The sequence below is a fragment of the Pseudoliparis swirei genome, chromosome 16 (assembly GCF_029220125.1).
Source record: "Pseudoliparis swirei isolate HS2019 ecotype Mariana Trench chromosome 16, NWPU_hadal_v1, whole genome shotgun sequence".
Classification (NCBI taxonomy): domain Eukaryota; kingdom Metazoa; phylum Chordata; class Actinopteri; order Perciformes; family Liparidae; genus Pseudoliparis; species Pseudoliparis swirei.
In genome coordinates, this window is record NC_079403.1 from 12185186 (window position 1) to 12199022 (window position 13837).

General features: G+C 40.9%; 1 protein-coding gene across 2 annotated transcripts in view; it reads left to right on the forward strand.

Annotated features, from left to right (window-relative positions):
* The first annotated feature begins 3545 nt into the window (after positions 1 to 3545).
* The window catches only part of neto1l (neuropilin (NRP) and tolloid (TLL)-like 1, like), a 59546-nt gene continuing 49254 nt past the window's right edge, over positions 3546 to 13837 (forward strand). For both annotated transcript variants that reach the window (XM_056434678.1, XM_056434679.1), the window contains exons 1-4: positions 3546 to 3573; positions 4443 to 4499; positions 4606 to 4740; positions 5119 to 5367. In XM_056434678.1, the coding sequence (XP_056290653.1) occupies positions 3546 to 3573; positions 4443 to 4499; positions 4606 to 4740; positions 5119 to 5367 (469 nt within the window). The remainder of the gene's footprint in view (positions 3574 to 4442; positions 4500 to 4605; positions 4741 to 5118; positions 5368 to 13837) is intronic.

Below are 13837 nucleotides of genomic sequence, written 5' to 3' on the forward strand. Positions count from 1 at the left end.
GGTAGGTTTCTTCATTTTCTAACATTTAATAACTGAAAAATGTGTTGATCAATCCTTAAAATAATTGGCCGATTAATCAGTTATGAAAATAATAATTAGCCACAACCCTACAATACTGTTATGCCACTTAACTAGGATTTAGTTTTCCAACATAAACGTTGCACAACCGCCGAATACATTATATATTTTTTTACTCTGAGAAGTTATTTTTCTTCTTTTTTTCCAAGTATAGTTCCGTTTGAACTATGTCATTTTGCACAAAAGGAGATAGTCGAGTGCATTTCTGGGCGCGAGTGAGAGAGAGTACCGGCTTATTATAATGGCACGCTGCATTGCAGACTAACAAAAATGAAGCTACCTGTAGTTTATGGGCCATCATCTGATGGAATTTCTTTCTCACTGGCTCCAGGTGCAGGGCCGGGATAAAGGCAGTCTATCACCAGAGACCCAGACAGCTACTGTAGCATAAAGAGCAGCTCAAAATGTCACCATGGTCGGTATAACCTTTTCTTCTAACTGGGTGCTGCTTAATGAACTACTCGGCGCCTTGAATGACAAATAAATTGTGTTTTTTTTTAAGGACAAGAAACTCCTCAATGCATCACTAATAAGGTTCATTTGAGTCCTACCGGGTACGATGCATGAGTTTAATGTTTATCCGCTTTAGCGCTGTCCCCTGTTAGAGTGACGAAAATAAACAGTCCCGGCAATATTAGAATAGTAGGAGGTGGATGCCCAATTTGCTCATTAGGGTTGAGCCAAATGAACAGGATGCAACCACGATGTACTTGCTGCTTTGTACTTGCGACAGGATAATATAAAAGAGCATTGGCTCCTTTGCATGTTTAAGTGAGGCTTACGAGGCTTGATGTTTTGGAAAACAAGCCGAGGTAACTGTGTTTATTAAATTGAAGCTGGACCATGAGCAATCACGAGGTTTAATAAAATAAAACAGCAAACCGAACAGTGCATGTGTCATGTACTGATGTGTTTACCTGTCCATGTGGTGGTGTGGCTCCCGACCTGCATATATATCTCATCTAAACTGCTTTAAACTGTACATGTATGAAGGAGATTACAATTACAAATATCGATGAATATGGAACAGCACAATGGATAGACTTCCTTTATTACAAATGGCAGACTTTGAGGCTGCTGTTGACTGAATTTATTTTCTGAGATGCTTTCACTGCCTTGGTGCCACGCAGTCAAACTAAAAGTATATACATGGTGGAGAGCTAAACCAGAGGCTGCTGTTAAATTCACCAGAGCTACTGTTGCATACAGTGGGCCCGATAAGCCTCATTTGAATAATTCCTGTATAACTCTGCTGTTTTATCTCAGAGTTAACCCATCAGAAACCTATGGTGTTGTGCCATTGTCGGACATCACAGCACCACTGTTAATCAATAGCAAGCTTTGGGCACTGCATTGTAATTTGGCACATAAATTATTGAAGTGCCCTCAAATAGGCTTTGCAGAGAAATTTACATTCTAAATTCTTTTCAGCTCTGTTGTGTTCGTGGAATTTGTGAGAAACTAGTGTGAGCCGTGCTACACTGTGGGCTTCAAGCTCCATGGGCATTGATTGTACAGTAGAAATAAAGTAACTGGATAATCTTCACTTTGTGTGTTGGGGGTCTAAATCCCAAATCCATTAAATCACTCTGTGGAACAGATTAGCAGGAGCCTATTAGTGGGAAAATACTTCTGAGATTTCCCACTCCCACACGTATTCTGGAAGTCACCGTGGCCCCTCTAAAGTCTGCATTATCTGTAAAACCGAGCAATTGGGCCAATCTTTGGGACAGGATGTAATTAAGAGGAGGACTTTAGAGACAATAGTGCGTCTTTATCTAAGAAATCTCAAGAGGGTTTAGAAAAAACCCACAGAGGAGGAGAGAGACAAAAAATAGAGAAAGTCATTGGAGTGGTCCATTAAATAGTGTCTCCAAATTGTCCAGCATATGCTAACCAGTACCATCAGCATACCCGCATGGGGAACTGGGCCAAGATTGCCTCTGCAGCAGGAGTATCTGAAGATGGATATTGTCTGCTGGGTGCCAAGCCTATTTTGGGAAGCTGAGCCCCTGACTTGTCCCTGGGCACCCTCTGATCAGCTTTGTCATCAGGTGTGAGAGCAACGACACAATACATCCTGATGCTCACACTTCAGGAAAGTAATGGGTCTTTGTCCCTTTTGTTCTGAGAAAAACAACAATGCCTTCTTCACTTTACCTCTCCATTTCTTGTCGAAATTGGAAACATGAGGAGCTAAGGAAAAATGTCAACCATGATAACCTTGAAGTGCATGGCACTTTGCCTTCATTTTAAGGTCCCAAATGCAAACAAAGAGACGATTATGGGTTTTAACCCAAAACAAAGCTCTGACTGTGGATGAGCAAATGTAGGATGAAAGACGTGCTTTGACGCTTAGTTCAAACTAACAACATTAGCAACACATTGTTCCAGTATAATAACTCTGCAGCCTTTTCCATTTGATCACGCTGATGTAACTCGCTCTCTGTCTTCGTGCTCGTTTAATCCATTTCGCATCTCATTGCCTTTCTCTGCTAACCTCTCTCTCTCTCTCCATTTGTCATTGCGCGGCAGATCTCCGCGAACTGAAATTAATTCTGCAGCGCGTTCTCATATTATTCAAGCACACACATGCGCACGCATAAGGCGCTGCGTTACTCTCTTGCTTGTTCTCGTGTGTGCGGGTGTGCGCGCGGGTGTGCGCGCGGGTGTGTGTGTGTGTGCACGCGCGGATGAAGTCGTTTCCTGGAGAAGTTTTCAATGCGTGCCTCAGAAGTACGCGGCGACTGTGGCGCATTGGACCGCTCGTGTTGAATGAACGGAAGGAGGAGGGAGATCGGATATTAACTCCTGCTGGCTGCGGAGACTCTCCAGTTGACAGGAGCCAAGGCGGCGGGAAGCACTCCGAACAACACTGACAGCATTTGGAGCAGAAGCGACAAATGAAACTCAAACAAAAAAACACTTAATCCTAATAATTTGGTGCCTACCTGGTGTTTTCCAAGGGATTTTACGCACCGCAAAGGAGTAAAGAAAATGCTGCAGACATGAGGGTTGCGTGGTTTTACATGCCCCTGAAGGATCTGCACTCCTGATAAAGGGACCAAATAGGACAAAACGCTGTGCCTGATATTTTCCCAAAGAAGAATGCAAAGGTGGAGGGATTAGAGAAGGGCTGATGACGGGACTATTCGTCATTTCAGTGCATCAAAAGCACCAACGGGTATTAGACACGCATGGATGGAAATCGGGCGAGTGTTTTGAACTGTTTTTGGCTTTATATGAAACTGGTGATTAGTTCACCTTCACTGTCATGTTCTCTCCTCTGAAGATTTTAATTAGGGAGTAGATTTTCTTTTTCTTTTTGTTCGAAAGATTGCATGACATGAGCGGTTTCCCGGAGTGAATTTACAGAAACTCTCATCTCAGTCTTTTTTTTCTCTTCAAGTATTCCTGAATCTAAATGGAATTAGTTGAGTCTGAAGCCGTTTGTGAAAGGAACAGACATGGTACATGGGCACAGCTTCCATCACGGTAAGACATCCTTCTTCATCAGCTGGAGCACACTTACTCAGAGCTCATACTGCATGTTGCATAGAGACGCGTCGTCCTCCTTTAATGGGGTTAAAGCACGCTGAATATCAGAGCGACAGATTTAACTCAGGATAGGAGCGTGACTTGAACACATATAATATCATGAGGTGATACTGACCTCCAGTGAACTGCAACCATGCAACCTGTAAACTCAATGTTGAAGATCACTCTGTAAGTTGTTGTGGGGAGGGCATTTTTCAGGAATGATAAGTCTTGGTCTAAGTAAGTTTTAATTCTTTTTAAATCTTTTGGGATTTAAGAATGTTTTATTGCTGTACATGTTGGTAATTATTTAGTTTCTCTGGTCATTTCTAACGTATTCTTTCGTTCAAATTTCAGAAATGGTTTTATCATTGTAAATTACCCAAAAAAATCCATTATTTCTGTTATTTTTGGGGTTATTGTTCATGGCTAACTAAGTGAGTCACTATGACGTGTTTACACTCATTTACAGTACAGGTCTATAGAGGCTAAAGTCTGAGCTAATTGGAGTATATTAGCATTATAAAGGTTTAATTTTTGTAACATGATTGATCAGTTGATAATGTGCCAATAATGACCTGTTATTGCATTCTTTCCCCCGGCATAGTGTGCTATTCGGGGATTCTCTAGTCTGCGGTCACAGTCAGGCAAAGGTTTAATTAGCATATTGCAGATGTGCAGTATAAGTAAATTGAATCTTGAAATGTCTTCGTTGCTGACTCAAATCTCCCTCAGCTAAAATTAAGCTGTGCACAAAATAAAGTGAAAACCAATAAGTGCATGTCACAGTCTTCAGTCCAAATGTATTTGTCTTTCTGTTCTTACAGTTGTTGCAAGTCTTCTCATTCTTGGGTTGTCTGGAGCAACAAGGAAGGATACATCAGGTAATCCCCATTACCACAGCTGCGTGTCTTGACTCCCTAAAAATCCTCTCTGCAAAGCTTTAATCTTCTACCTTTTCTCTTTTTTCTTTGCTGTGTGTATCTTTAGGGAAGAACAACTCTGGAGTGAAGCCCGCGGGTCAATGTGGAACGTGGGTGAAAGAAGCTGAAGGAGGGCTCTTCACTTCTCCCAATTACCCAAATAAATACCCTCCAGACACAGAGTGTGTTTACATCCTTGAAGGTACATATTGTTTTTAGAAAAGCAATGTGATTCAGCTTTTTCACAAAGCTAAAGCATTTCTGGGTTTATCCGTAGAGAGTGAGGCGATGTGTTTGTTTAATAGACAGGCGGGGACTATCTTTCACATAAGGAGGGTGTCTTTGATTGTTCATTGCTGATAATCAGGTTAATAACATTACCAAAGTGAATTTGAAGGCCATTATTTATCACCAATCTGGTGTTTTAGAGATAAATATACTAACAATCCCGGGTTTGAGGTATTGAGTGTGTGGGCGTGCTGATAATGAAACAAGTTGAAGCTCCATTAATAAAAGCATGACTAATATTTCACTCCCTCCCGTGTGCTCGTAGTAACTATGAACTTGTATTGTCTTCCAGCTCCGCCAAGGCAGTGTATTGATCTACACTTTGAGGTGAACTATTCAATCGAGTCCTCTTGGGAATGTAAATTTGACAACATCGAGGTTCGGGATGGACCGTTTAGCTTCTCCCCGATTCTCGGACGGTACTGCGGACAGCACAGCCCGTCTGATATCAGGAGTAGCGGACGATATCTGTGGATCAAATTTGTTACGGATGGTGAACTGGAAGCGGTGGGATTTTCAGCAAATTACAACTTCACCGCAGGTATGTTTTTGTTGCCGTTTTGTCTTACTGCTCTTCAATTCACTTCTTTCTTTGTGAGCACGTCCCTAACAGCAAACGAATAACAAACATCATTCAGGAAACTCGCCCTTGTGGGAGACTCTTGCAGTTGTATCGATTGTCTGTCTGCACACACTCACCATGTCCATTGGTAATATACCATTGGCTGGGACACTCTTGTGACTGGCAAGGCTGTTATTTCTTCTTTCTCTATATCTGGACTGATGTGAAGCAGCTCAGATTTTGTTTCAATTCAGCAGAACCACAGAGCTGGAAGAGGCCGAGAAAGCGTAGCAATCTCGTCGATATCGTCCAACACAATCTTGGCACTTACAGTTTGTGTGTAAAACCTCGGCTTTCTTAATTTGCCTCATCTCCTGTTGAGATCCCATTTCTGAAGAAGGGTGACGGTCGATGACAGGGAATCATAACCACGATTTCATATTCCTTCACATACAATCGCTGGGACTAAAAACACTGTTGATTATTTTCGTGTGCTTGAGCACTGGAAGGCCAAGTTCCAGAAAGCACGAATGGTATATGCCCATTTGTCTCCACCTCCACTGTACGTACCTTCATTGATTAGATTGTTTATATGATGAATGCTTATGCACTATGTCAACCTTTCACCTGAAAAACCTGCTACTAGCAAGTCTATTAAAAAGAAAGCTATTGAGATGAAGAGGGACTATAGATTTATCTCGAAAGGCTTTGTGGGTGTTTGTGGGTGTTGTTTTTAAGACATCAGGATGGTGAAGCTCTATATGGGAAATTAGAAGTGATGTCAAGAGGAAGGAAATCGACTGAGGAATAAAGCAGAAATAATGCTCAATACTGTTAACTTTCTGATGAATTTACTCTCAGGTAAAGCTGCTGTCGCTCCATGAATTCAGTGTAAGCAACGCAGTGTTAAAACGTCATTTACAATAATTATCATGCATTTCAGTTGAAAAAAAAAGCAAAATATATATTGGCACAAAAATCAAGAGGGTCAGGCAAACCATCCTGAATTTTGTCCACCGCCATCTTGTTTTTGCAACCTCTGACCAGAAATAACCAAATTTAGACAACGGAGGAGTGACTCGTACACCGTATCCAACTCGGGTAGCGACCTTCCCATTACAAGGTAGCAACACCTCAAATCATATCCTGCTTTATGGTCAATTTTACTCGAAATGGGACCATAATTTACAAAATGGACACCACATTGAATTGAAAAGGACTTCAAACTATCGATTGAGACTATGAACCCATGTTCACAATGTTTAGTGAGGTAATAAATCCAGTTAGTAGTAGGGACATTTTTTTATAGACTTCTATACAATCAGATGTTGTTTTGCAACCAGGGCAGTCTCCCCCTGATGGTCAGTACAGAGAATGCAAGTTTAAGGCACTTCTGCATTGGCTTCACTTTTCAGAACCAGAAGTTGTTGCCTGGTCTTTACAGTAAAAATGAAGCTACTGACAGCAGCCAGTTAGCTTAGCACAAACACTGGAAACAACTCTTCACTTCACTTTGCATCATTTGACCTCTAGTGCAGTATCTTGATTCCCCCCAAAGTGCCCATTCATCAGCTGCACAGACATCGGCTGTCTGTGTGTAACCGTGTGTTTTATCTGGCTAGCAAACCAGCTGCAGGTGGTTGGCCTCAAATTCACGTTAATATCTGTATTTTCATCTTATCTTTGGCCAGAAACAAATACGCACATTTTGAATGATGTTAAACTGCTTCATTAATAAACGTACACTACCGTTCAAAAGTTTGGCGTCACTTAGAAATGTCTTTATTTTTCAAAGAAAAGCACTGTTTTTTTCAATAAAGATAACATTAATCAAAAATACACACTATACATTGTTAATGTGGTAAATGACTATTCTAGGTGGAAACGTCTGGTTTCTAATGAAATATCTCCATAGGTGTATAGAGGCCCATTTCCATCAACTATCACTCCAGTGTTCTAATGGTACATTGTGTTTGCTAATCGCCTTAGAAGACTAATGTCTGATTAGAAAACCCTTGTGCAATTATGTTAGCACAGCTGAAAACAGTTATGCTGGTGATATAAGCTATACAACTGGCCTTCCTTTGAGCTTGAAGTTTGAAGAACAAAATGAATACTTCAAATATTAATCATTATTTCTAACCTTGTCAATGTCTTGACTATATTTTCTATTCAATTTTCAATTCATTTGATAAATAAAAGTGAGTTTTCATGGAAGACACAAAATTGTCTGGATGACCCCACACTTTTGAACGGTAGTGTAAGCATTTGATATAACTGTATGTTTGTGTTTACATATACATTACATAAGGGATAATCTGTACAATGAATGGATATCTTCAATGAAAATGTGATAACAGGAGGCCTTTGGAAAGAAACATCACAACAAAAAATACTTCATGTGACAAAGATGAAAGATATTTTTTTATTTCCAGATAGTTTCCTTGATAGTAAGAGATAAAGCACCCAGACTCCATTTTCTGTAATGTGAAGTTGAAGTATTGTTTCTTCTGCCTGCTTCTCTTGGGAGTGTCATTGAAATGTTGCTGAGAGGAAAGAAAAGAAACCATGCCTCTCGACTTGATAGGAAATATCTGTGGCATTGGATTTACATAATTAAAGAAGATAAAAGTCCTGAATTCACTTGACTTGATACTCAACTACTTGAATAGTGTCTCAGATCTGCAGCTGCTCTGCAAACCACGCTAATTCACACAGCCGTCCTCTGATGAATGGAAGAGAAAAAAGAGACAACAAAGGTGACATGAATCAGCTCCTCTTCTTACTCACTTTCCTCCAATATTTTCGGAGCGGAGAGAGATAAAAACTCTCTTGCCTCTGCTCCACATGCTGGCCTCTCCGAGCCTGGTGCTCCTGATGACTAATGTGGTTCGTACAGAAGCCAGGGAATGCACAAGGAGTGACGAGAATCTCAATATATCCAAAGTCATATGAAATGTGGATGTACTTCAGTGAACCACTTAAAGTCTGCAGATGCTACGTATTGAGTATATTTTAGGCATCAGAGGAAGTAAGAGATGCTGGTGTTATTGTCCATAAAGATTCACTCAGAACAGTCACTAAATTAACTTGTCTGTCCCAATGAGGTGATACACAATTTATTTGTCACACAAATTACACCCAGAGGCCTCCTGCTTGGTCTTTTCTCGAGTCAAATAACTTTTACAGCAGTCTTCTTTTCATATTGCAGCTTGTTTTTGTCACCATTTCAATATGTATTTGAAAATAATATATACGACACACTTTCGATGATGAGACCATCTACCGGTGGATCAGTAGATGAAAACTCACCAGGCAATGGCGTCCATCTGGCAGGCTGCATGTGTGACTCACAGAAGTAATGAAACACACACGTGACTATAATGCTCAACGCTAGTATTTAGTGGTGGGCAGGTGGAGGGGTCAAACACAGAAATGTCAACCACGAGAGAGACCGATAAGAGACCGGTGTTCCTGTCCTGAAGTGTTGATGTGAAGTGATGCGTTTGGGACATTTTTACAAAACCTTAGCTAAAAAATGTGCTTATTTTTTTAGCTAAGAGATAGATGAGAAGATCAGTCCCACTACATGTTTTTAAAGGTATATATAAAGCTTGTGCCCACTGCAAGTTGGTTTAGTTTAGTTTAAAGACTGTAAACTGCTAGCCTGGCCCCTTCAAATGGTAACCAAAGTACACCATTTTCACACACTCATTTTGTGCGGCTTAAACAATCAATACATAGTATGTTAAGTAGCACGATTTGCCTCCATTAACATATTGCATTAGTATACATTCTGGATATTTGATCAGGATTAGGACAAACACATGGTAATGCAAGCTGTAAATCCACAATCAAGACATAGTATGTTAAGTAGCACGATTTGCAAACCATTAACATATTGCATTAGTATACATTCTGGATATTTGATCAGGATTAGGACAAACACATGGTAATGCAAGCTGTAAATCCACACATCTGGATCAGGTTAAGCCTTAAGGCTCAGCCAGGTATAAACCCAATCCTTACAGTGGGACCTCTATTTTGAGAGGAAACCCCCTCCAGCTAAGCGAAAGCCCACCAGGTTGCTCAAGCAAGCCTGGCAAAAAGATATCATGGTAGCAGTAGCTAGCAAATGTTCCCTCTCACAAACAGAGACCAACTGGCATATACATATAATGTATATATATATATACAGCATAATGAGATCTGATCACAATGAAGGAAGAATAAGGTAATCACAGTGCTCAATAATACACAAGTAAATGCAAAAGCCTGTGGATTGTTTGTCAATATCCAGATACAATTCACATATTAACACCAGGTGTAAATGGATCATAATCAGACTTGCGGTTTTCTTTTTCTAGTCTTAGCTTTAAGCTAAACTCACTGGTTTTATCATGCTTCTCGTCTTGCTCTTGGCACAAAAGTGAATAGGCGTTTTTTTTAAATGTCAAGCTGTTCCTTTAAGTGCGTATTGATGCGCCATTAGTGACTCCTTCAAAAATGCACCGATGCAGTACATTTAACCGTGACACGTTATCCTAATGGCACTTTGAAGTATCAAGCAGAGCCCACTGTAAGTGTATCTCAGGAGTCATCGCGTTCTGCTGCTATATGAGTCCACATATAAAAGACAGCTCAATCAATTAAGTGAGGGAAGCCTGGCATCGAAGTAGCAAACCACCCACGAGAGGAGTGATGTTGGAAATGGCTCCAAACCCCAGGCCAAGGATGTGTTGCAATATGAAGATGATTTCTATTTTGTATTGTTTCATCCTGTCTGCCTGTCTGCCATAGTGGCACATTAAGGGTGTAAGTGTGATATTGGGCCACTGTCCAAAGCATAATGAGTCAAATGAAGCATGTCTCTCATTAACGGGACAGTAACAAGCCTCATAGCACACATGACGCTTTCCTTCCAAGATTCCCATTATCTCTGGAGGTCGGCAACGAAGACAAGGTGTGACATTGGGACCGGCAGCTCTATGTTCTCACAAATGCTATAAAATTGCACGTAGTAGTTGAATGCAGCATGTTCAGCAAGGGAAATCACAACATGATGACTGCTGTGTGCAATTCTGTAGGGGAGTTTCAGCAGCATTCCGCTTTTTGTAAATGGGCGCCGTGATCTTAGAACCCTGTGGACTGGGAGATTAAGTTGTGTTTCTCGCACCATAAGCCAAAACCAAAGCATATACATTTTATACAAGCTGCATGCTCTCCCCTTCTTGCTTGTGACTCTGATCACTGGATGTGTGCAGAGCCAAGACCTGGCGGTGAGAAAGTTGCTGCTCTTTGGACACTCGGGCAGTATATGTGCATCTCCTTGACCCAAAGACCAGTATTACTGTTGCTTTATTGAAAATATTGTGGTGCAACAAAAGACAAACGCATGTTGACCATTAGGTGTTCAGCTGCTTCTTAGATGTGTTGTCCTTTGTGTGTCAATACATTCAATGAAGTTTCAAGAACAATTATATTCTAATTTGTGTAGTTCTGGGTATTACATTTATATATACATATATATATATATCTCATATGTCGACTGTAGTAAATGCTCGATAAAATTCCCTGGACTTTTACTCAAACATATGTAGGTTAAATTGGAATATTATGCTAATTTGTGCTAAACACAAACTCATATAAAATAAGACACCTACTGTATATATAAAATAACAGACATCTATATATAAAATAACATACACCGTCAAATGAAAGCTGGTCAGCGTCCCATTTATCCGCATAACACCTGAGGCACCTTCAATAGCACTGCCACTGTATGTTTTCTTCTATCAATATTTCTGATCAAGATGGCGCTGCTTGATCTAAGCCGCTTATTGCCCCAACCAAGCTCTAACTAGACTGAGAATCAATTTGAAATGAAATGAGACAAATTACCTTCAAGATTATTTCTGGAAGAGGATATATGGGCCTATCACAAAGGAGGCCGAGCCATGAGATTGAACCTAGATGTGCTGAAAATGGAAAATGTAACCGTAGAGATTGACTCATCTCTCTTGGAGGAAATGGACTTCAGCAGCACCATTGCCGGGGAAGAACAGAAAGTTGAACTTCCCAGTTTCACATCTGCCTCCAAAGTCATTTGCCAATGGCAACACCTAACATTTAAATGTTTGAGTCCCCTTTTTGTTCATTTGCATCCACTGAACTCGCAGAATGAAGTCCCCAAGTACCCTGACATTCAACAGATTGGCAGTAGGCATATCATAATTCATGATAGTTATCATCTTCTGTAATTGAACATGTTCTCCAGACAATGCAAGATGAGACAGAAGTGTCTTTAGGGAATTTGGCCAAAACATACAGTGCAGTGTGGCCAAGGAGATGATGAGAGTTAGAGCTTTTATTCCGAAGATGCAGATGTTTTTATCTGTCAAGATTCGGGTAAATGAGCAAAAGAAGTCAAACATATACACATATCACATTTGATTGATTGGGGGCAGGGGGGCTTCGTAATTGCTGGGCTGTGACTCTTTTTTGTTTCTAACATGGAATGTCACATCTTTTCTAAACTACCTCTTAATATGTTTTAGGTGAGAAACAAATCATGCAGTTGAAGAAGTATGACTCTATACAGATGTACAAATAGATGAACTGAGATAAATTGAGCACTGTGACAATTTCTCCTGAGATATATCTCAAGCTAAATCCAATAAAGCCTTTGTCCTACACTGCTATAGCACCTCAGGCACTGGGAGTACAATCCCATTTTCCATGGCCCAACACTGGTTGGGATTCAGACTCACGAAGATGCAGAGAGGAAACACAGATGAAATTCATGAGAGAAATCTCTTGTGGTACTTTTTCTTCTGTTTTCCTAAGTTCTCAGTGAAGAGTGTGTTTGCCAGAATGAGCTGCTTGCACGAAGTCACTCATAAATAAAAACATTGCAATATGTTGCAATAAGGCTTACTTTTCTCAGTGCTCCCTGTAGTTCAGACTCATTCTCTGGGAGTTTTCTTCCTGATGCTTCGGTGCTGTCAACTGTTTTTCTGATTGTTATGGGTCTGTCTTTTCTCTACTGTGAAAATGTGGAGGCAAATAAACTGAAGACATGATGCGAGTGTTCATTCTTCAGATGACTCATTTCATGAAAAAAAGAAGGAAAAGGAAGTTGATATCGGCCTAGACAGACCTGTGTTTGGAGAACAGCCTATCTCTTTTGTTTTTTCCCGTGTAAGTCCTCTTAGCTTTGTGTTTTTGAGTTGCGGCTGCCACATCAATCTCATTTCCTAAAGAATCTCTTGTGCTCCAATGTGAGCGAGGAAGAATGACGGTTGCTACGTTTGAGCTCAGCTGAAGATATCCACCCCTCGACACTGCCTCTGTTTTAGCAGAAGGAGATGGATGGAGTCCGTTAGCATTGCAGGCACACCTCTTGCAGCTGTGGGAGAGGACGGTCTCACCATCGCTCTTCAAACTCATCTCTCTGTCTCTCTTTTTTCAGTTCACACTACCTCTTTTCTTCTCTCCTCGCCGATCTCCCTGACATGCATGGCTCATCCTCACTACGTGTTATGCACCAGATCCATGTGAAACAAGATGTCCCATTCATTCACATTGGCATACATGTTTAACATGCTTTCTGTGGTGCTCCAGGAGATTCAGCTATGCAACCTGCAATGTCCGCAGTAAAGGATAATTACAGTTTTTTAAGACGTGGTTCTTATTTTTGATAGCTTTGGCCATGATTTCTATATGCAATAATAACCTTGAAGTTAAAATGTTCTGCAATAAAGACCCATTAAAAAGACGGATCGGACTTTCACAAAAGACATATTTTAAGTTGTAAGTAACTGGAATTGTCCTTCAAGCTTGATCCATCCATTAAGGCTTACTCACTAGCAATTATATCTACAAAATGTAATCGCAAAATCGTACAATTTAAATGTCATTGCTTTGAAAACGTCGTTGAACTTTGGCACAGAAAGCTATATACCTCATGAACATGTGCAACTTGACACTACATTAACGCGTTTCTAAATCCTCACACTTGACAAACACGCCTGGGTGAATTTTGCTTCACCCCTCCCTGGTGTGCCTGCACCTTTTCTTCCTCCTTCGTCCTTATGTGACTCCTCTTCTTTTCTTCCACTGACATCACACCTTGATCTTTCCTGCTCAGCAGAGAAGCCCCGGCACAAAATGTTCACCAGCTTATCAGACTACAAGTCTTCACTCAGGGGACAACCATTCAGAGTTTATCGCCCCGAGGAGCTAAACTCACTATCCAATGGGACGGCTGATATTTACACCCGTTGGCTGTTTCAGCCGCTCCCAGCCAATTATCCTGCAGATCAATCAGCGGCTCAGACTGTCTGCTGCTTCTACTCTCTGTGGTAGTTGGTTACACAGGCCTGCTGTTCACTTACAGATGCTTTGGGGGTCAGGGCGCTGCTCTGTTGTTGCTGGAAGACTGCAAAGT